Source organism: Taeniopygia guttata, chromosome 1A, assembly GCF_048771995.1.
Source record: "Taeniopygia guttata chromosome 1A, bTaeGut7.mat, whole genome shotgun sequence".
In the NCBI taxonomy this organism is placed as follows: domain Eukaryota; kingdom Metazoa; phylum Chordata; class Aves; order Passeriformes; family Estrildidae; genus Taeniopygia; species Taeniopygia guttata.
In genome coordinates, this window is record NC_133025.1 from 4,134,235 (window position 1) to 4,155,770 (window position 21,536).

The window sequence follows — 21,536 nt, forward strand, 5'->3', positions numbered from 1 at the left end:
TATTTTCAGTCTTTTTGCTCTGAAAATTACATTTTTTCTTGGGGATAAAGGGATGCCTCATTAATCCCAGAAGAGACCAAGGTGGACATGCCTTGGGAAGAGGCCAGCCATGAGCTGGATGGACAAGATTTGTCCAGGAGGTTGGAGATCTGCCCTTACAGCAAACAACACTAGCAGGGTAGATACAGGTAACATTTCACTATCACTGGACAGGATTTTCAAGATCTTCAATGAGGAAGGTGTGCTTCCAACAGCTAAAACATTTTAACATGAAAAAATTCTTCTCCTTCCTTGCTTTTTGATCACCTCTCATTATACATGTGAGGTGTAAGTGTAAAAGCTTCTTGGCATGGTGTTGAGAAAATAATATGTTTTAGTGCTCTGAAAAAAAATGGTTTTTTCTAAAGGAACACAACTCTTTACACGGGAAAAGCCACTTTTTTTTTTTTTCCTCAGTGCAAACAACTGCTGCTTTCTTGCTCACACCTACAATTTCTTAATGTAAAATGAGAGAATGCTTTGCCCTGACAAATCTTCTTAGTCCTCATCTCAATGTCCTTTAAATTGCCTCCTTACAAACAAAAGGATGTTGCACAGTCCTGTCAAGAGGAAATGCTTGCTGACAGGCATTGGATTTAAAGTATTGTTTAGGTAAACAAATCATGATTGCAGTCAATTAATTGATTATGTTACTGTCTGTGAAATATCCTATTTATCCAAGATCCACAAAGGCAACTCATTAGCTATTAGCATAAACAAAGAGTGAAAAGTAGGGGCAAAGGCAAAAGGGGACTTTGGAAGAGATACCAACAAGACAGGGCCGGGGAGAATGATTTGTGTTTGAAAAGCAAGGTCAGGGATGAAAGTTTTTGTGAAAATGCCTTCTAAAACTGGCTAGACAGTGTCCCTGTCTCATATTTGGAATACCTCAATGGATGTACCCAAGACTGCATTCTGAAATATGGAACTGGGGGCTTTTCCCTGTGGAAATGTCAATATTTTGGGGATATTTCCATGCTCTATCCCTGGAAGGGTTCAAGGCCAGGTTGGATAGGGCTCTAAGCAACCCAGTCTAGGGAAAAGCATCCCTGCCCATGGCAGGGGTTTGGAATGAGATGATCTTTGAGGTCCCTTCCGATCCAAACCATTCTGTGACTCTGTAACTTTTATGTTCCTCTATTCCTGTGCAATGACTTGTGCCAAACTCCATGGAAGGATGGGAGCAGTGAGAAATGTCCATGGAGGCTGACCCAGATCTGATCAAAGTCACAGCACAGGGCACAGCATTCATGTTCCTCCCCTGCTGAGTTACAACGGGTGTCCAGGTAGGAAAGGACTTGGATTTGCCTCGTGACAAGTTTAAAAATGCATTTGATTTTCAGCTCAGCTTTTCAAAAACTGGGGCCAGTAGAAGCTTTTGGGACAGGGATGAGACCACGCTTCCTGGCAGAACAGGCTCCAAAGGCTTTTCTCCAGCTCTGCCATAGAATAAAGGCAGAAAACTCAGCATGCAAAGTCATTCAAAGGCATTTTCACAGCCTCAAAGGAGGCCAAGAAAACTCAGACCCAATAGGAGAGGGTCAACATTTCCTTTGGACTGCTTGGAAAATCCTCCCTGTGTGTGCTCAGAGAGGTGGCCCTTGTGAGGAAAACTACTCAGTTACAGAGAAATATCCCAAAAATGATTAGTGCCAGCACTTGCAGGTCGGAGGCACAGAAAGGTGACTTCCCCATGTGACTGGTCACACTCCAAGGATCCATCACGAGGCCGTTCTGCCTCCCCATTTTTCATCTCACCAGGTAGTTTTAATGCTAATCTGCTTAACTGCCTTTTTATAGCTGGTAGCTGGAGGCTGGTTGAGTTAAGAAACCTTTACAGTTGTACAGACATTTACAGGGCTGCTTTAAGACACGGTATATATTATGTATGAAGCTTTATAACAACCATCCATATCAGAGCTGATGGAGAACATGAAAGCAATACAGCACTGCTCCTTCCTACAGCACTTTGTTACAGGTGACAAGAGATAGGAGATCCAAAGGCTCAGTAAAACTGAGAGCAGGAAATTATTTTCCTCAGAGACTTCTAAAGGATTTAATGACAAATAAGACTTTTAGAGCCACAGTGAAACAAAGGGCTGCTTTAATTAAAAAGAAATCTGATCCCATGAAATGTTGAAGGTTGTATTCATCTGTCTGAGCTAGGAGATATTGAGATAAGTGCAGCTGAAGTATTAATCCCCTTTGTAATTGGGGGGAGAAATCACTGCAGGGACCTGGAAAAGAAATTCATCTCCCTCCAGGGTAAATAGCAAATATTTTATCTATGCTTGAGACTTTCAAATTCCACGTTTGAGTATTAACTATAATCTGTCTCAAAGCAAAACAGGTTTCCAGGCCCAAAGCAGCCTGTGAGACACCTTGGTCTGGACCTTTGGGTGAGAAGAGTCCCAGACCCAACCCAAAGCCAAGAGGAAACCCTGGTCCCACAGATTCCAGCAGGGAGCAGAGATTCCCCATAGGATAACTACTTGTATGAGAAGATTTTGCAGGTACTTGTGAGGTTTGCTCCACTGGATCTACACTGTTGTGAACTTCTTTGAATTAAACCCTGCATGAGTGTGGAAACTGGGAAGAGTTTTTCCTTCCAGAGTATGAATCAGAGTCTGCAAAACTGTATTAAATTCACTGTCACTGTAATCCTTCCCAAAGCAGACAGAAGTTTAAATCATCCTCCCCCCCATCCCAAAACAAAGCTCTCAGCTCCCATATGTATTTCAAGGCTATTATAAACAGAAAGTCTTGCCCCTCCTGGAGCTGAATCAGTTTTGCTTTCATGCCAAAGATAAGGACAAAAGATGAGTTTCATTCTTAGTGATTCTGGGCTTTTTCATTCTGGAGAGCTCGAGACCCAGCTCCTGTAAATAAAACCACTTTTCAGCACTAAATACTTCTCATTTACACCCACAGAGCACCTGGGGCAGCTTTTCCAAGAAATCCATTTGGGTTCTCACTCTTCACCATGACAGAGCATACACAAATGTGTATAAAGGCTTTATAAGAAGTTCATGAGAAAGACACATGGTGTAATACTAAATGAAAATAGATGTAATGAAAGCTTGGAGAAAAAGCATTCACACACTGGTTACGAAGAGCTAATGTCCACTTTAAGTGGTATCAAGAGCTGGAGCAATTGAAAGATAATAAGGAGAAAATGAGTAATGAATCAATTTTATTGTGTGCTGTTGAGCAGTCCTCTCTGAAGAGAGTGTGTTGATACTGCCTGATAAAATGGATGGATGGGAACTGACAGCAGCAGGGACAAGTACTCCCACACTTTCTGAAGAAATAAATGATTTCTGGAGTTATTTTTGCCTCAGCCAATAGGATCCCACTGAAAAAAAGAAAAAAAAGGGATGTTTTCTTGTGGAGATCAGTATAGACACAGCAATTGAACAGCACGATATTTATGGAGAGGGAAAATTTCAGCTTTATTGGAGACACAAATTCACTTTGTGTTTTTCTTGAATGTGGCTGTGCTGGCTCCCCCAGGAAAAGGGACACCCACCCAGATATCCCTGTGGGACTCATCTCTGCTGGCACACCTCTCTTTTAATGCATTATATAGAGCCTAAGTCACCACTTTCCCCTTCAGCTCTTTGGTTTGGTATGGGTTCCAAATTCACTCTTGCCTCCCTGGACTCACAGAATGGTTTGGGTTGGAAGGGACCTTAAAGACCATCTGGTTCCAATCCCTGCCAGTGGCTGGGACATTTTCCACTAGATCAGGTGTTACAATCTGCTGCAGGATGTGGGGATAACTCACCTTGGTTCTTGTTAATAGATCGAGGGGCAGGTTAGAGGGAAATGACACCACACACACCCAGGAACTCTCTTCCTCCCCCTTTGGGGTGCAAATCTGGCAGCAGCAAAGCAAAAAAGGGCAAATGTTGGAATCATCAACCCTAAACATTTCAGTGTCTCACCCCAGGCTGCTCAGAGCCCCATCCAGCCTGACCTTGACCCGAGCTGCAGACACACTTACCCAGAAACCACAAAGCTGCTGTACTACACTCCCTGTTGAAAACAGAGCAAAATGAGTCCACACAGGCATTTCTTCCTGCTGCAGCAAGATTGATTCCTGTAACAAGCTGATTTGGGTGTCTTCGCTCCAGTCTGAAGGGTGGAAATCTATTTGGCAACTGTTGTCTTACTGATTCCTACATTTCAATTGTTTTCATCCCTGTTTAATTCTTCATCAAAGCACCATTTATGTTTAATTGTGGAAATCTGAATCAGTTCTGAATCTCACTGACTAATATTATTTCATCCATGTGTTAACTTGCAAACATCTGTGATGGCAAGCAGATGTCTCCTGGCCTTTGGAAATCCCTGGGCATCCAGGGGTTTGTATTTCAGTTGTAATATCCAGAAGTGAAGAGATGGGGAGGAAAAGAACATATGGCCTACATCAGCATCAAGCTAAGGGATCACCCATTAAAACAGCAGCCCTTGATTAAGGTGAGGCTGAACATAGCAAAAATACAGTAGAAGAAAGTAGAAACATGGTTTTGTTTGAGTCTGAAAGAAGTATTGGATTTAAAATAATTTCTTATTGAATTGTACAGGCCTATTCCTCCCCTATTTCCTCCTTCCTTCCAAGGAGGAAAAGTCTCAGGCTTGGGAGCTCACTTAGAGCTATGCCAAAAACTAAGAACTCTGCAGAACTCATGTGAGTCACTTGGCAAAAATCTCCTTGAAAAAATTAGCTTTTCAGCCTGTAGAGTTACTATTTTGGCACAATAAGTAAAATTTATTTTACTAGGCTAGTTAAAAGTCTTTTTTCAATTGCATGTACCTGAAGAAGGTAATTGTAAAACTGCACCCCTTCACTGTCAGGAAAACTTGTAAAGAGCAGTTCTGGTGTCAGACACAAACAGTGAGTGGGGGTTTGCACATCACTTTGCAAACCAATTTTCTAACCCTTTTTGTTATAAAAAGAACTTGTAGCTGTGCTATAGAATCATTCAGATTGGAAAGGTGTGTGTTGCCCATGCAGTTACAGAAAGCAAGAGCAGGGCTGCAGGGTGGAAGGGATTTGTAGGACCATCTCTAGCAGCTGCTGTCTTGCCCCTTCAAATATTTTTCTCTTCTCCTGCTAAAGATGGAAATGCAGTAAAATATGACTCCTCTGGGATGCAGCTTCTATGGGCTACAGCTGCCAGGCATTTTGTACAGCTTTGCATCCACACAGTGCTGGGTTTCAGAGCCACAGAAAGCTTTGTCTGCGAGCTGTGCTCATGTGAGCACTGGGACTTCTCTGTAAATAACTTTAAGGATCCTTGCAGAAGCTAAATTCAGGCATGGGGTGAAGAGGCACGATTTTAGGGAGCCAATTTTGGCTGCAGGGCTACATCTCAAAGACCTCAAAAGCAACAAACCCAACTCCCTGCACTTACAGCCTCCCTTCCAGTGCTGAAGGAGGCTCTGAGTTCAGAAAGTGCACAGATCTATGCTGCAATAATTCTGCTTGAGAAGGAGTTGTACACTGTGGCATGAATCCAGTGTTTGGGAACCAAAATGTAAAAACACAGCTCTGGTAAATGAATTCTTTCAACTGAGATTGTTTTGTATCAGATGTCATCTAAGGGTGAGATTTACACCTCTGATCTAAGGCCAGCTGGAATCAGGAAAAAAAGATTCCTCTTGAGTTCATAAAATACAGGGCTGACCAAAGCAACCTCACCACTGTGCTTACAGCTTTGGAAAACCACTGGATATCGTAGTGAAAAAAAAATATATAATAACAGCTAAGTTATTATTTTAAATGAAATGCAGATTTTAGAGCCAAGTGTTTTAGTAAACACCACCAGATCTGAGGCTACCCATCACAGGAAAAATGAGCAATCCTCCCCTTTCTTTGTGACTTTTTTTTGTGTTTTCTTTGTTACTTTTGTTCCTTGCTTAACTAGATGAAGTCACTAAGAAGGGATTAAACCTAAAATCAAGATTCCAGCAGGTCTTCAGGAAGAATTGGCTTAGCTGAGCAGATCTCTGTGCCTTCTGCAGTGCACACCCAATATTTGCACGTTGGATAATGAACTGAGGTGGGACTCTGACTGATTGCCTGGGCAGGATCCTAAGGATGCTAAGGCAGGTAATAAACATCTCCTTGCTTTAATTCCTCCTCCAATTTAGTATCCAACAGGATCATTATGGGCTTGTGAGTGCATGTTTCTCATCAGAGACCCTCTAGGTGATTAAAAATCAATTTTTAAGACAGTTGGTGAGGTTTATTTAGCAATCTCTGGGAAGAAACACTCTAGGTAGCACAGAGGCAGATTTGACTGAGGTTTCTAGGCTGAAGACAATCTTCTTCCTGAACCTTGAGAAGGTTTGTTTGTTGCAATACTTGTTGCACCATTTCTAATCCAAACACTATTAACACCCCTTTTCTTCCACATCCAGGTGTTGTTTCTCATGGAAATCTATCCATGTGGAATTCAGCCAAGGTTGAGCTCTCTTCTGAAAGCTTTATTTGTAAGGATCCATCAGGCTCCTGACCTGTAGCTCTGCAGCTGATATTGCACAGTAAATATGAACTGGAGTCCTTGAGCAGGTTATTAGCTTAAGGTTAGGGAGCATGTGCTGGTTTGGGAACACCTCAGGAGAGGTAACTGAGGTCCCTTCCAGGATGACTTTTTGCAGCCTGAATGGAAATAATATCTCTGCTGCAGCTGTAAAAAATGCATTAAAGGGAGTAGAGGCGATGTCTCAGCTATAACATTTATAAAACATCAAGGATGGCTTGTGAAAGAACCTGTGGTTTTCAAGTGCTAATGGAGAAAGGCTTGGGAGCAGGGAATATTCACCAGGTCTTGGTAAATTAGCATTTTATTTCAAGGCTCTCAATGGGTGATAGAACTCAGGGGGAAATAACCAAGGTCCTCTCTGGTTTGTGCTACATGAATGTTGTGAATATTTAACATTTCTCCAATAGGGAAGGTCACCATTTCCTAACTGATCTTTTTGCATGAAGAGTTACCCAGATTCCAACATCCAGAGCTGAAAGGATTCATCCAAACCCACGACTGTGCAGAGAAAAAAGATCCCTCTTTCCTGAGGCAACCTCAGGTCTGCCAGAGAGACAAAAGAGCTGTAAGGAACAAAACCGTATTTGATTGGATTTTTTTTTTCTTTTTACCCTTTTTTTTTCATCCTGAGGAGGAGTCTGATCTTCCTGAACTGGAAGGATGTTGAGAGGAGTAAGATCTCCAAAAGCACAGGATTGGGACACTTCTGTCTGTCCAACAAACCACTGCAACACAAGGTTAGGCTGGAGAAAGAGGCTGGCAAAAGGGAGCAGGGCAGCCAAGAAAATGCAGTTCATGGGGAATTTAGGAGATCAGCTCACCAATTCTCCCACCTCAAGTAGGAATTACCCAGCTCTCCCTAAGAGAAGACTATTGTAAATGCAGATGAACCCAATGGGAAGAAATGACGATGTCTGACTCAATTCAGAAGACTGAATGATTTCTTTATTATAACTATGCTAAAATACATTAATATACTATATAAAAGGAAGATACTAAAACTACACACTACTTTCTCTGACTCTATCTCTAACACAACTCGTGACCCTCTCCAGAGCCCAGCCCGAGGTGGGTTGGATTGGCCATCAGGCTCAAACAATCCTCACCAGAATCCAACCAAGCAATCACCCCAGGTAAACAATTCTCCAAACACATTCCACATGGGAAAAACAAGGAGCAGAAATAGAAATTGTTTTCTCTTTCATTTATCTCTCTGCACGTCTATGAAAAATCCTGAGAGGGAGAGAAATGTACTTGCCACAGAAGACTATTGCTTGGACTCAAATAATAGCTGGGCTTGGAGATTTTAGAAGTCTTTTTCAACCTTCATGGTTCTCTGATTCTAAAAAGATGAATATTCTTAAAATTCTACAACGGCAGAATTTTTCCCTCTGTCCCCAACAACTTATTGCAGCTCTTAACTAGCCTTAGTCCTGGAAAAGGTGTCCTGATGCCAGCCTAAATCCACTCTATTGCAGTTCAGACCCAGGGAATTTTGCCCAAGTCTCAATGGCCATAAATTCAAATGTATCTTAAACTTGAAGGAACTTGCATGTGGCCATTCTTGCATAAGAACATCACAAGATTAATTTCCAAGAAAGAAATTGAGTGAAAAAGCAAATGTTGAGCCTTTCTAGCAGTTCTATCCCTGTCCAAACAGTCACAAACCTAACGATCCTCTTAGAACCATGGAATGGTTTGGTTTGGAAGTGACCTTAAAGGTGATCTAGTCCAATCCCCTGCCAAGGGCTCACCTCTGTAGGAATGTGGGTGATATATGACCTCAAGAGAGTCAAACTTGAAGCATGGACATCATCCCACAGGGCTGGTGGGACCTGTGGGGGTTTCCTTGGTGCTGCTGTAGGAGCTCCCACCCTGTCCTGGGTGAAGGGATGGCCTTGCAGAGGAGTGGGCTGTGCCCAGGGGCTGCTGTGCAGAGCTGAACGAGGGGAGGGGAAAAGGGTGAAACGTAAATTTTAAGGAATTTGGAGATTTTAGAGGAGCTAAGATTTTAGTTAGAAATAAGCCTTACTAGAGTTAATTAAAATAAATGAGTAGGCCTTGACAAAGTTAGGAGTTAGTAGTTAACTAATAATGGATTGTTTGTCAGCACAATGTTTAGTTAGCTGGGTTTATAATGAAGAATATAAACTGACAAATAGCTTTTAGGAACACAAGACAATTGTGGGCCTCCTCTGTTCTGAAACCAACTGAAGACAAGGAATGGGAGTTCTACCAAGAGTTCATTTGTCATATTTGCATTGAAAAGGCAGAAAGGTCAGAACGAGGAAGACTTCATTGACTTCCTCATTTTGGGACCCCTCCCCATGAAAAGGACACCGTCCCATTTCAAGGGACAAATCACGGATGCTGAATGGCTTTTGGTGTGATTAGCATATGAAGTGGGGAATGGGATGTACCAAAATGATGAATATGGATTTGTATTTTGGGTATTCAATACTTGTATGGATAAAAGGGCTCTGTAATTACCTGGAAGCCGTGGTGTGGATTTGGGGGCTAACCCAGCATTGAATAAACACACATTTTCTAACTTTAAACTGTTAGAGAGTTTTTGTCCATCACAGTTGGATATCGGTACTAGATCAATATCCATATTTTTTTAATAAATCAAGGGAAGCTGAAACCTTCCTCTTTCTGCCTCTCACAGTTGGGCACAGACCTGCAGGCCACAGTCCCCTGCCCCTCTGGCTTACACAGCCTGGGTGATCAAGGCTGGCAATATTGGAGAGCCTCAGCTCCAGGCCAAGCACAGCCAGCCAACAACGCCACAGGCCCTGTAAAGTGGGAAATTAGTCCCATTAATTCTGAGCAAGACACTGAACATCTCATAATAACACAGCTAAAGCACTTATTGAAAACAGAAAAGAATTACCTTGACAATTACTCCTTGGAGTATCCTGCAATACAGTCCTGGCTGATACAAAAATTGGTGTTGGCCTCTTGCTTATGAATGTAACCTGGAACTGATTGTTCAATGTGCTAGGCCTTGTAAAATGGGTAATTCAGCAAGAATAAGGTCTAGCTACTATTTAATCAGCAGGGATCACTGCTGCTGGCAGCATGAATAAAGTCTGTTCCAAGTATCAGCTAAAGGAAGTCTTCCCAAGAGATCTTGTTTTCAGGAGTAATTTCTTCACCATGTGATAAATAAAACCAGATGAAAAATTTACATGAGCATCATCCTGGAAAGGGCAGCTCAGTGTGTCCCCCTACAATCTACCACAATAACCACTTGCAGACCTGCCACTGTCTTTTCCTCATCCCCACCATCAAGCTGGGGACTCTGGGGGTACAAAACACCTGAGTGCTTTGGGGACAAGTGAGGTGAAGAAAACAATGCTGTGTTGCTATTAAAAAACAATGGACATTGATGCTTTTGTGACTCTTTTCTGATATGAGGCCATCACTGAGCTGCCTGGAGCTGGAGCAGACTTAATTCATCCAACCAAAGTCAAAGGAAGATGTCCTGAAAGAGGTTATTCCTCTCCACTGGCTATGAAAGGAGGCAGGAGATGTCTTAAAAGGGGACATCTGAAGCCAACTAAGATGGATCCCACCCAAAAGTAACTTGTGCAGAACAGGGGTTGGATTTTTCAATCTGTGACCATACCAGGACTGCACTAAGGGCATCCAAGGCTATGGCAATGTTACAAGAAGGAGTAGACTGAAAAAAAAGAGTATCCCTCTGGATCCCAAGCCAGCAGCTTTTCACAATTAAGTGCCCTTGAAGTGAGGAAGCCTTGAAAAGCCTTGTTCTCCTCTCAGGTCTGCTTTGAACCCAGGCCCAGCCACAGCACAGGCAGCTGAGTGTGAGCAGGTACCTGTGCTGAGTGTCAGATGTGGGCTGGACAATTTTCCCAGTGCTGCAAAACACTTTTTATTTTTTTAAATTTACTTTTTGGAAACAAAAAAACTGACTCGTCTTTTTGAGGCAGAAAGATTCCAATAACTTTATTAACTTTTTCTAACTGTACCAGAAAAGTTTTACCACAAAGCCTGTTCCTCCAATGATGGCTACTATTTCTGCAGGGTTTCTTCTGGAGGAGAAAATATCCCATTTCCTTTCTGTTTCTTATTTTCTCAAATGCTTGCCATTCTTCTTTGTTTTCTCCAGACTCCAGCACGTCTTTTTGTGATGGCAAAACTGGGCTGAACCCAGCAACTGCCCGATTTTTCTATAAAACTCTCCAGATCACCCCCTGAAACAGGGAGCTGCAACATTCCTCATAACAACACCTTTTTTTGCTATCCATTCACATTCTGTCTGCAGGACATTTACATCTCCTGATGCTCTTTCCAGCCACTTTCTGCCTCCTTCCTTCCCTACCACTCCCTGCATTTCCTTCTGTTGACTCTGGAACCATCCCTTCGATTTAACAAACTAATTCCTAATTTTCACCCTAACCTCATCAAGGGTTTCAGACTCTTCTAGTTTGATACCCTTGACCCTGTCCTAAGGGTTTAATTTACCTTACCCAGCTCCAGATGTTCACCTGGAGCCATCACACTGCTCCTGATGCAGCAGCAAACAGCTTTTGGAGCAGCTGGTGGGGGTTTTCTTTGTCTAGAGGTGGTGCTCCTGCAGAGCTCGTGGGGTTTTACTGGGGCAGCAACACTGTGGTAGGCACATTCTTCTCTCTTTCAGAGTTTTTCATAGAGGAGCACAGAGAGAAATGAGAGAGAAAACAATTTTTATTGCTGCTCCTTGTTTTTCCCATGTGGAATGTGGTTGGAGAATTGTTTCCCTGGGGTGATTGCTTGGTTGGGTTCTGGTGAGGATTGTTTGAGCCTGATGGCCAATCCAATCCAATCCAATCCAATCCAATCCAATCCAATCCAATCCAATCCAATCCAATCCAATCCAATCCAATCCAACCCACCTGGGGCTGGGCTCTCAGAGAGGGTCACGAGTTGTGAGGTAGATATGGTAGTTAGAAAAAGTAGGTGTGTAGTTTTAGTATCTCCTTTAAATAGTATACTAATGTGTTATAGTATAGTTATAATAAAGAAATAATTGAGCCTTCTGCACTGGAGTCAGACATCAGCATATCTTCACACTGGGTTCACCTACATTTACAATACTTCACAAACCTTCCCCAAGCCAAGGTACACCCAGTCATCCCCTCAGAGCAGAACCAGAACTCCCTTGATATGATTTATTCTAGTCAAATCCACATTGGTTGTTTTTTATTACCTTATTATCTGCTAGATGCTTACAAATTGATTATTTGATAATTTTTACCAGTGTCCTCCTGGCTACTGGAATAAAGCTGGTGGGTCTCTGATTCCTCACACCCTCATTCCCATCCTCACAGCCAGGCACAGCATTTACCCTTCTCCTGTGATAACCCTGAGGAGCCAGACTTTACCCTGCCCACTTCACAGCCACTTTTGCTTAGGTTTCTTCAGGCCCTTTAATCCATCAGTCTTGATTCCTCTCATCTTTTAACCTGTTCTTGTATTATCACTGCTCATATTGCTTTGTTAATTTCACTAACTAATCCTTTTTTGGAAGGATGGGAAAATTAAGATATATTCTGTGGTTTCCATTATTTAGTGTTCCATTCTATCACAGAGTATAATACTGTTGTTATGGATAATTCACAGATTTCCTCCATCCTTCATTTTTCCTTGTACTTTCATAAATAGCCTGTGTTAGTTTTTTACATTCTTTATCACTTGAAACCACTTTGGTGTTTCTGATTTTATGCTTAAGCACATGGCCTAATATTTTAATTCCTTTTCTTAGGTAATTTTTTAATTTAATGATTCCTTTATTAAGTTCTGCTTCTTGCATAAGTGCTTACTTGACTTGCTTTTTCTTTTGCTGGATGTTTTTCAAAGGTTAGAAACACAGAATGGTTTGGGTTGGATGGGACCTTGAAGATTATCTTGTTCCACCCTCCCTGTCCTGCAGGGACACCTTCCACTATCCCAGGCTGCTTCAACCTGGCCTTGGATATTTCCAGGGATGCAGGGGCAGCCACAGGTTCTCTGGGCACCCTGTGCCAGGGCCTCACCACCCTCACAGGGAAGAATTTCTTCCTAATATCTAATCTAAACCTGTCCTCTGGCACTGTGAAGCCATTTCCCCTTATCCTATCACTCCCTGCACTTGTCCAAAATCCCTCTCCAGCTCTCTCAGAGCACCTTTAGATACTGAAAGGGGCTCTAAAATCTCCTTAGAGAAAGAAAAACCTAAGGAGTTAAAAAAAAAAAACAAAAAAACAAAAACCAACCCACCAAACAAAACAAAAAACAGGGAGCCAGTGGTGAGGCATCTTAATTGCCAAAATTCTAGAGTCAGAATTTAATAATCAAAGCTCTTGGGCTCCACTTGGGATACAGACAAAACTTCAAGACTCTTTGCATGGGTTCAGAAAATACAAATATTTTGAAGTGCAAATGGTGCTTTTGATAAAGCAAAGCTGTGTTTTCACGGAGCACCGACAGCCACTGAAGGAAATCTGCTTCTTCCTGCAAGGAGAGGGGGAATCGAGGCTGTTTATTGCCCTCCTGGAGCCTGAGTGTTTTCACACATGGGAGGCACTCTGCTCTCTTGTAAAACTATCAGCACCTGGAAATAGCAACTTTGTCCCGCTGATAAAGCAGCTGGGAGAAATCACCATTAATTGGGCTTGAAGAAAGGGGAGGAGGCAGCACTGGCTCCGGGGGAGTTTTTGAAAAATTGTCCCCTTGGGCAAGACCCTGATACATCACAGATAATTTGAGGGTTATTCACACAAAATGAAATTTTGTTTAAGAAATACTCATCTTGGTTAAATGTCTTTTTTTCTCCCCACTTCGTTTTCTGCAATTGTTGCGCTGTGCCTGGGTAAGTAGAGTCCAAGGCACCTCCCAGGGGAAAAATTACCATCCAGCAATTCTTGAAAATGCCTTTATAACAGCAACCTAGGAAATCTGAGAAAATGCAAAAGTTAGAGCCTGCAGAAATCTCTGTTAAAGTGTGTACTTGCTTAATAGATGCTTCCCCATACCATGTGTTCAACTGGCTTGTATAAAAGCATCAACTTTAATATTTGATTTAGAATTTAATATAAAGTCAACTGACTGCAGAACACAATCAGATTTACCAGCTCAGGGGAATGAACCTTTTTATGAAACTAACAATTGCACATACAAAATCAGCTGAAAATGAGTTAGTGAGATGAAACTTCCACCTTCCTGGCTGAAGTCCTGATTAAACCATGATTAAAGTCAGTGAGCTAAGTGAACAGCTATCAGCCCAAGATTCAATTCACCCTTGGGGAAAAAAAAAATAAAAAAGAAAAAGAAAAGAGGAGGGACTATTTTTGTTATTTCAGCGATGTGCTGACTGAGTTGAAGGACAAGGCTCCAGCCTAAACTGCCTGGCACTAATGACCTCCCCAGAACAGGGGATTCCCAAGCCCAGGAACAGCACAATTCCCTCCTGTGCTGTAAATTGGACCTATTTGGGAAGCAGGCCAGGTCCCATGATTTTCTTTTCTCATAACATTTACTGCTGTTTATAAGGCCATCCCTCAGAGTCATATGACAGGATAAGATTTGCAGCCTCTCTGGTTTTGTAACTAAACACAAGCTCCCACCCTGCAAAATCAGGGAGGAAAATTTCACCATGTAACCCCAGTGCTCCCTAAAGATGGCCTCAAGTGTATTGAAAAGAGAGAAAAAATTAAACCTTCCCTGTGGGGAGGAGGCTGTAGAGGGGGTTGGCAGCAGTTGAGGCTGCAGTTTGAGAACACAGCCCCATCAGCAGATCCAAAATCCCACCAGGACTAACCCTGGCCCAGCACTCTAAACCCTGCTGGGATCCTCTCCAGCCTGGTACCCCAAACCCCACCGAGACCCTGCATCCCAAACCCTGGTGTGACTTCCCAAACCCAGCACCCCCATCCCTGCTGGAACCCCTCAGCCTGGCACCCCAATCTTGACCAGCGTCCCTACCAACCTTCCCCAGTCAAGCATCCCAAACTTTGCGAGGACCTCTCCAGCCAGGACAACCTAAACCCTGCTGGGACCTCCACATCCTGACACCTGAAACACTTCTGGGATTCCCTCATTTCAAATCCAGCATTTCATGCAAAGTCCAGCATTTCAAATCCCAACAAGACCCCCATCCACCCCCCCTGGCCCAGCACCCCGATCCCACCAGGACTCCCCCAACCCAGCTCTCCAAAGCTCAGCACAATTTACCCAATCCAGTATCCCAGTTCCAAGACCTCACATCCCCATCTCCAACCTCATCTACATCCACATTGTCACCTCCATCTCGTTCCCATCCTCATCCCCACCCATTTCCATCTTCATCCCCATTTCATCCACACCTCCATCTTAATTTCCATCCTCAACTCCATGCCTCTCTGTCTGTCTGTTCCCATTGCATCCCCATCTCTGTCTCTGTCCCCATACTTGTCCTCTTCCCTATCACCTCACTCATCCCCATCTCCATTCCCATTTCCATCCCTGTCCCCATCCCCATTCCCATTCCCATGGCTGCCTGTCCCAATGTCTGTGTCCACTGCATCTCCAACCTCTCCCATATCCTCATCTCTTTGTCCTGTCTTTGCCCCTGTTCCCATCCCCAACGCAACTCCATTTCCATTCTTGTCCCCATCTCCCTCTTCATCTGTCTCCATCTTTATCTCTGTACCCTTTGTATCCTCATCTCCAATTTCTCCCACATCCCAATCTGTCTCTGTCCCCATCCTTATCCCCTTCTCCATCCTTGTCCTGATCCTCATCCCTGTCCCCAACTCAACTCATTCCCATCCTTCTCTCTCTGTCCCCTTTGTATCCTCATCTCCAATTTCTCCCACATCTCAATCTCTGTCTCTGTCCCCATCCTTGTCCCCTTCTCCATCCATGTCCTGATCTTCATCCCTGTCCCAATCCTCATCCCTGTGCCAATCCTCATCGCTGTGCCAATCCTCATCCCCGTTCCCAAGTCAGCTCCATTCCAATCCCTCTGTCTCTCTGTCCCCTTTGTATCCTCATCTCCGATTTCTCTCACATCCCAATCGCCGCCTCTGTCCCCATCCTTGTCCCCTTTTCCATCCATGTCCCGATCCTTGTCCCTGTCCCAATCCTCATCCCTGTGTCGATCCTCATCCCCGTTCCCAACTCAGCTCCATTCCCATCCTGCTGTCTGTGTCTCTCTGTCCCCTTTGTATCCTCATCTCCAACTTCTCCCACATCCCAATCTCTGCCTCTGTCCCCATCCTTGTCCCTTTCTCCATCCCTGTCCCAATCCTCATCCCTGTCCCGATCCTCATCCCTGTCCCAATCCTCATCCCCGTCCCCAACTCCATTCCCATCCCTGCCTCCATCTTCATCCCTCTGTCTCTCTGTCCCCTTTGTATCTTCATCTCCAGCTTCTCCCACATCCCAATCGCCGCCTCTGTCCCCATCCTTGTCCCCTTCTCCATCCATGTCCTGATCCTCATCCCTGTCCGCAACTCAACTCCATTCCCATCCTGTCTCTGTCTCTCTGTCCCCTTTGTATCCTCATCTCCCTTCTCCACATCCCGTACCCACGTCCCTTTTCGCTGTCCCCATCCCCATCTCCACCCCCGTCCCTCCGGTGCCGCCCCGCCCGGGTGCCGCTGCCGGCGGGGCGGGCCGTGGGGCGGGCCGTGGGGCGGGCCGTGGGGCGGGGGCGGCTCGGGGCCGCCTTTGTGCGTGTCCGTGGCTGTCCCATCCCCATTCCCAGTGCCGGCCCCGCTTCGTTCCGCGTTCTCCCGGCCCGCATCCCGCTCCATGGCCGCCCCCCGCCCGGCGCACGGCTGCGGCAGCGGAGCGCTGCTGGGGCGCTTCGGGGTGCTGCTGCAGGCGCTGCTGGCTCTCTGCGCCTTCAGCACCCTCATGCGTGAGTACCGGGGAGCCCGGGCCACCCCCTGCCCTGGGGGTGGGTGCCCGTTCCCCTACAAACACCAAGTTTTGCGCTGAGTGGCGGTGGGGCTCGGGAGGAAGGGACACGCCGCGGATGCTCCCGAGCCGGCAGCTGCAGCACCAGATGCTCCTTCCCAAAACTCACATCCCCAGCCCTAAGCTGATGGTAATGAAGCTCCGCGGAACGCGCGGTTGGAATCTCTTAAAATTGGCTGCGCTTCTGTGAGCCATTGCTCAGTCACTTAGAAAATTTTAATGAAGGGTAAAAAAAAAAAAAAAACAACAAAACTATTGGTGTAACCCCGCGAGTTGCCGGGGAAGAGCTGATAAAAACGGGGCGGGTGTCCGACACGGCGCTGCGTGTGCTGAGGGTGATTTAATTGCGCTGTGATACTGCTTTGTTGGATTTTGGCTTCAGCTGCCCCAAATTTTAGGGCTTGAGCGGCTGCGGAAGGAGGTTAGAGAGGGGAACGTGTTTTTCTGCTTAGTGGGAAGGGGAGAAATCAGTTGAGGAGTGAGAAAAACCACCCGGGGTGTGATTTGCAAGGTCCAGAGAGAACGGCCTCAAGTTACACTGTAGAAAGTTCAGAGTGGATATTTGGGAAAGTTTATTCCCCGGAAGGGGAAGGCATTGGAACAGCCTGCCCAGAGCAGTCCTGGAGCCTCCGTCCCGGGAGGGATTTAAAATGCGTGTGGATGTGGCACTTAGGGACGTGGTTTAGTGCAGGACTTGGCAGTGTTTGGTTTATGATTGGATTTGATGATATTCGAAATGTTTTCCAAGCTCAGTGATTCTGCGATGCTGTGAAAAGGTGCGGAACGCTAAGGCTGAAAGAGCCGTGAAAATTCACTGTTGTTCTGTGCTGCAGCTGTGTTTTGCTCAGAGCAATGTGTGTGTTGCTGCTCTTCAGGGTTAAGTGGTTTAGCACAAGTTGAATCAACATGCCAGAACTCGATCTGTTTTCCTTGTTTAAAAGCCTGTGGTGACAGTGATCTGAAACTTCCAAGTTTTCTGGCTAAGTAGCTGCAGATTTTGAGGTTCTCTTGCTCCCCTCTGCCTTTTGGAAATCACTTTGAAAGGCTCCAGCGCTGCGGTTAACGCCAAGCTGCCAGAGAAAACTGCAACAAGTCCTTCCCGGGATAACTGATCCCTTCTTCCAGCTGGAGCAGCCCAGTTGCAATATGCCACTGCTTGTGTTTCACCAACTATTTTTCAGTAAGAATAGTGGTAATTTCTTTTTCTGTTCCTGTTCCCCCTAGTGATGTGTGCATGTGGGTTAATTTTCCCATAAACACCATGGGGTGTCCCATAAAATCAAGGACTTGAGTAAATCGTGTTGGAATACCTCTGTGGATGAGGTTATATAACTCCTGCCAGAAAATCAGCGACTCTGGGCTAACTGCTGGTGCAAGGGCTAATATTTCTGTGAACATTAACAACCTCTTGGTTAATGAAGAGAAACCGAAAGCTGATGCTGTGTGGTTTTGTTGTGACTCAGCTGTGCAGGAACTGCTGCCTGGGACCCCGAGGGCAGATGTGTTTAGAGCCCTGGGATCCCACCCACAGCACTTCCTCTGGTCCCTAATCCAGCCCAGCTGCTCCTTACCTGTGCCCCAGTCACACATTCCCAGCTGGAGGCTTCCTTGGATCTGCTGGAGGGGCTGTTCGTGTGCTGACTCCTACTCCACGGTGGTAGTTTCATGTTGGGCAGCAGCTTTTTGGTTATTTCTGTGGCACATCCACCTGGCAGCCTTTGGGAAGTAGATGGCTCCAGTGCCTGGGAGGTATGGAAGCCTCTGGAGATGAGACAAAAAACTTCCTGGGAATTTTGGTTGCATTTTCATTTCACCCAGCCAGGCAATCCCTGCTGGGTGACATACATCATGTAGGATTTAGGATGTTGCTGTTGTTGGAGTCAGCCCTTTGATACTTCTTTCCTTCAGTAGTGTGACATTCTTGGTGTGTGTTCCTCTTGGTTTTATTACTGTGATTTTTTTTCTTTGCTGGGATGTTGCAGACCATGGTTTAATAAGCAGAAACAAGGTCCATGAGGGTGGGGAAGCCCTGGAACAGTTGCTCAGAGAAGCTGTGGCTGTCCCTGGATCCCTGGAAGTGTCCAAGACCAGGTTGGACGGGGTTTGGAGCAACCTTGGATAATGGAAGGTGTCCCTGCCCATGGCAGGGGGTTGGAACTGGATGATCTTAAAGGTTCCTTCCCACCCAAAACCATGTTACAGAATTCTGTCCAAACCAATGTCTTTTCTATTTCTTCTACTTTAAAGTACCAGCTCAGCTATAGGAACACCTGGATTTGGATAGATAAAATTTCCAAATTGTGCAGGTACTGTTCAGACCTCTTGAAAACATGTAGAGGAACTCAGACTAACAATAATGTGGCATTCTGCAAAGTTTTGCAGGTGTGTGTGCGTGGGTTGTGCTCAGAGTATCCCTCCAGAATGTGGATCCTAAGCATGGCCATTTCAGGGAGGAAAAATCTGTTTGTGTCAGTGCAATTCATGTCACTGAATTTGTATTTCTTTGGGCTGTGGAAAGATTTCTCTCTTGCCAACCTGGTAGGAAAACCTAATGGAGGAGGAAATTAGTCTTGAATGATTGAGTGGGATGAGTGGAGTGGTTGCACACCATTGCTGTGGGTTTTGTGAAATGGATCCTTTGTGTGGTGAAAACAGGACCCAGAAGTAAATGATGCCCAGCCTTGGCAGGGAGTCAGGACAGCTGTTTAGTGGAGTTTCATTATTCTGTCAACTCCCATGAGCAATACTGGTAAGAGTTCATTTTAGCCTACAAACACTCTCTTGCTGTTCCAGAAAGGTCTTTAAGGTTGTAGCCAAGCCTAATCCCAGTATGAGCAGAGCTTGCTCTGGTTGCAGCTTTGGGAGACAAGTGGCAAAGAGGTGTTACCCTTTCCACCTGCGTGGGGTAGCTGTGGAGGTCCTTTGGCTGTAAGGACAGTCCCAGAACTGAGACACAACCACTTGAAAGCAGAGGCAGAGGAGCTCAGCAGCTGTGTGTGTGTGGCAATCTGGGTTCCTGTGCAAGAAAGTCCCCTGGGGAGGTGATGGCCCTGAGGAGTGGGATAATTGTGCAATCCCATCAAACTGAAGCAGTTTGCAGTGTTTTTCCTTGAGCATCACTCAGCTGAGTGGAGAAAGCTGGTTGCAGTTATCTCAGCTGCAAGGGCTGGGTGGGCTTTGAGGGCTCAGTCCCTGAAGTTGCTGCTGTTCATTGAAATTTTTTTTTTTTTTTTGGGAGGAATGGGTTCTAGTCTAGCAAAAGTTGTCCAGGTTTGCACAGGAGACAGCAAAACTCTTTGAAATGAGGGAAGATCTTTTGTACATCCATAACCTTCTTCGTGAATTAACTAGAGTGCAGGAGAAACAGATTTGGGGGGTTGAAGAATTTTTGTCTCTATTGTGAATGGAAAAAGTTTTCCTTGGAGCTGGTCTAGTCGTTTTCTACTCTACCACAAACAGCATTGAGGAAATGCACAAACCTTTGTTTCACTTCCAGCTTTTTCTGAAACTGTCTTGGCAGCCCTCTGAGCTGCAGAATGAGGTGTAGTAACACTCGTGATGTTGGTATGAAAATAGATGTTGCTCTTGGAAAACACTCGTACTGCCAAGCAAGGAGATCTGGACTAGACTGAGCTCCCACAACCCCATGGGAAATCTGGTTTTCAGCTTTACTTTTGAAAATATCTTGGCCCTGCCTCATGTGACAGCAGTGTCCCTCTCTCCTCTTGCATGTCACTGCTGGACACACTCTTCCAGCACATCTTGCCTTGAACTTACTCTTCAGAAGGGCCAGTTTGCAGTAGGGACCCTGGTGCTGACCCCCAGGCAGGACTGGGTGCTGGAGATGCTCTGTTAGCACCTGGGATGGTCTTTTAGACATTGGTCCAAGTAGTTTGTCCTGAGGCAGAGCCACAGAATAGGAATTTACCAGACTTCCTGTAAAAGAAATAGTGTCTCTGTGGTAGAAAACAGTTGTTAAAGAAGATCAGAAATATCCCCTTGATCTGTGGCCTGTGTTTTCTTGATCCCTGTGGCTTTTCCAGCTGAGCTTTCCATGTTGATTTTCTCCTGGATGGTGAAATGGGAGAGAGCATCCTCACCCTGAGAAGTGTCTGAACTTTGAGAGGGACTCATGGAAGCTGTTGCACTCATCTCCACCAGATAAATCAAACTTAACCCACCTTTTGTGGCTTTTTATTAGGCTCTCTAATGATAGGAAAAGGAGCATTGGTTTTAAACTGGAAAAGGATAGATTTAGACTAAATACAAGAAGAATTTTTTGCAATGAGGGTGCTGAAGCACTGAAACAGGTTGCCCAGCAGATGATGGATGCCCTGTCCCTGGAAACATTCAAGGTCAGGTTGGATGGGTCTCTGACCAACCTGGTCTCGTGGAATGTGTCCCTGTCCATGGCAGGGGGTTGGAATGGGGTGGCCATCAAAGGAACCCTTCCAACCCAAACCATCGTGTGATTCTGCCCCAGTCCTAAATTTAGGGTGTTTGCTGTACATAGTTTGAAGTGAAGTGCTCTGTGCTTCAAAAGTATCCTGACCGATTTCTGGTTTGTGTTTTGACTTTACACTGAAAATACTCATAAGGGTGGGTGGAAGTGTGAGTCCATGTCAAGAAAAAGAAGAAATAAATGCTAGAGCATTTGATCTGTCCAGACTTCCATTCTGTTCTGAAATACATCTGCCCAAGACACAAAAACACTGCAGGCTTACCATGCCCAAGACAGGCTCTGCTGACTTTGCTTGTTGTCACACAAGTGCATAACTGTGTGTGATTTCAATTATTCACACACAAGAACATGTAAATTCCAGCTTCACCCCTGTAAATGCTTTTCCTTCTTGAGAAAAACAAAGCCACAGAGGTTAGCTGTGTCTGGCAGTGTGAAGCTTGGGTCCTGGCTGATTTACATGGAGGTTTGTGGGTTAAGCAACGAGCTGCACATGGCAGGACTCTCAGCACGTTTCTCTTCTGCTTCAGTACACC

The 21,536-nt window shown here is 45.0% G+C and overlaps 1 protein-coding gene across 1 annotated transcript in view; it reads left to right on the plus strand.

The window, feature by feature from the left end:
• The first annotated feature begins 16,278 nt into the window (after positions 1 to 16,278).
• Positions 16,279 to 21,536, plus strand: part of LOC100221871 (store-operated calcium entry regulator STIMATE) — a 29,117-nt gene continuing 23,859 nt past the window's right edge. Inside the window, exon 1 of the mRNA XM_030290311.4 lies at positions 16,279 to 16,482. Within this exon, the coding sequence (XP_030146171.1) occupies positions 16,374 to 16,482 (109 nt within the window). The 5' untranslated portion in view covers positions 16,279 to 16,373. The remainder of the gene's footprint in view (positions 16,483 to 21,536) is intronic.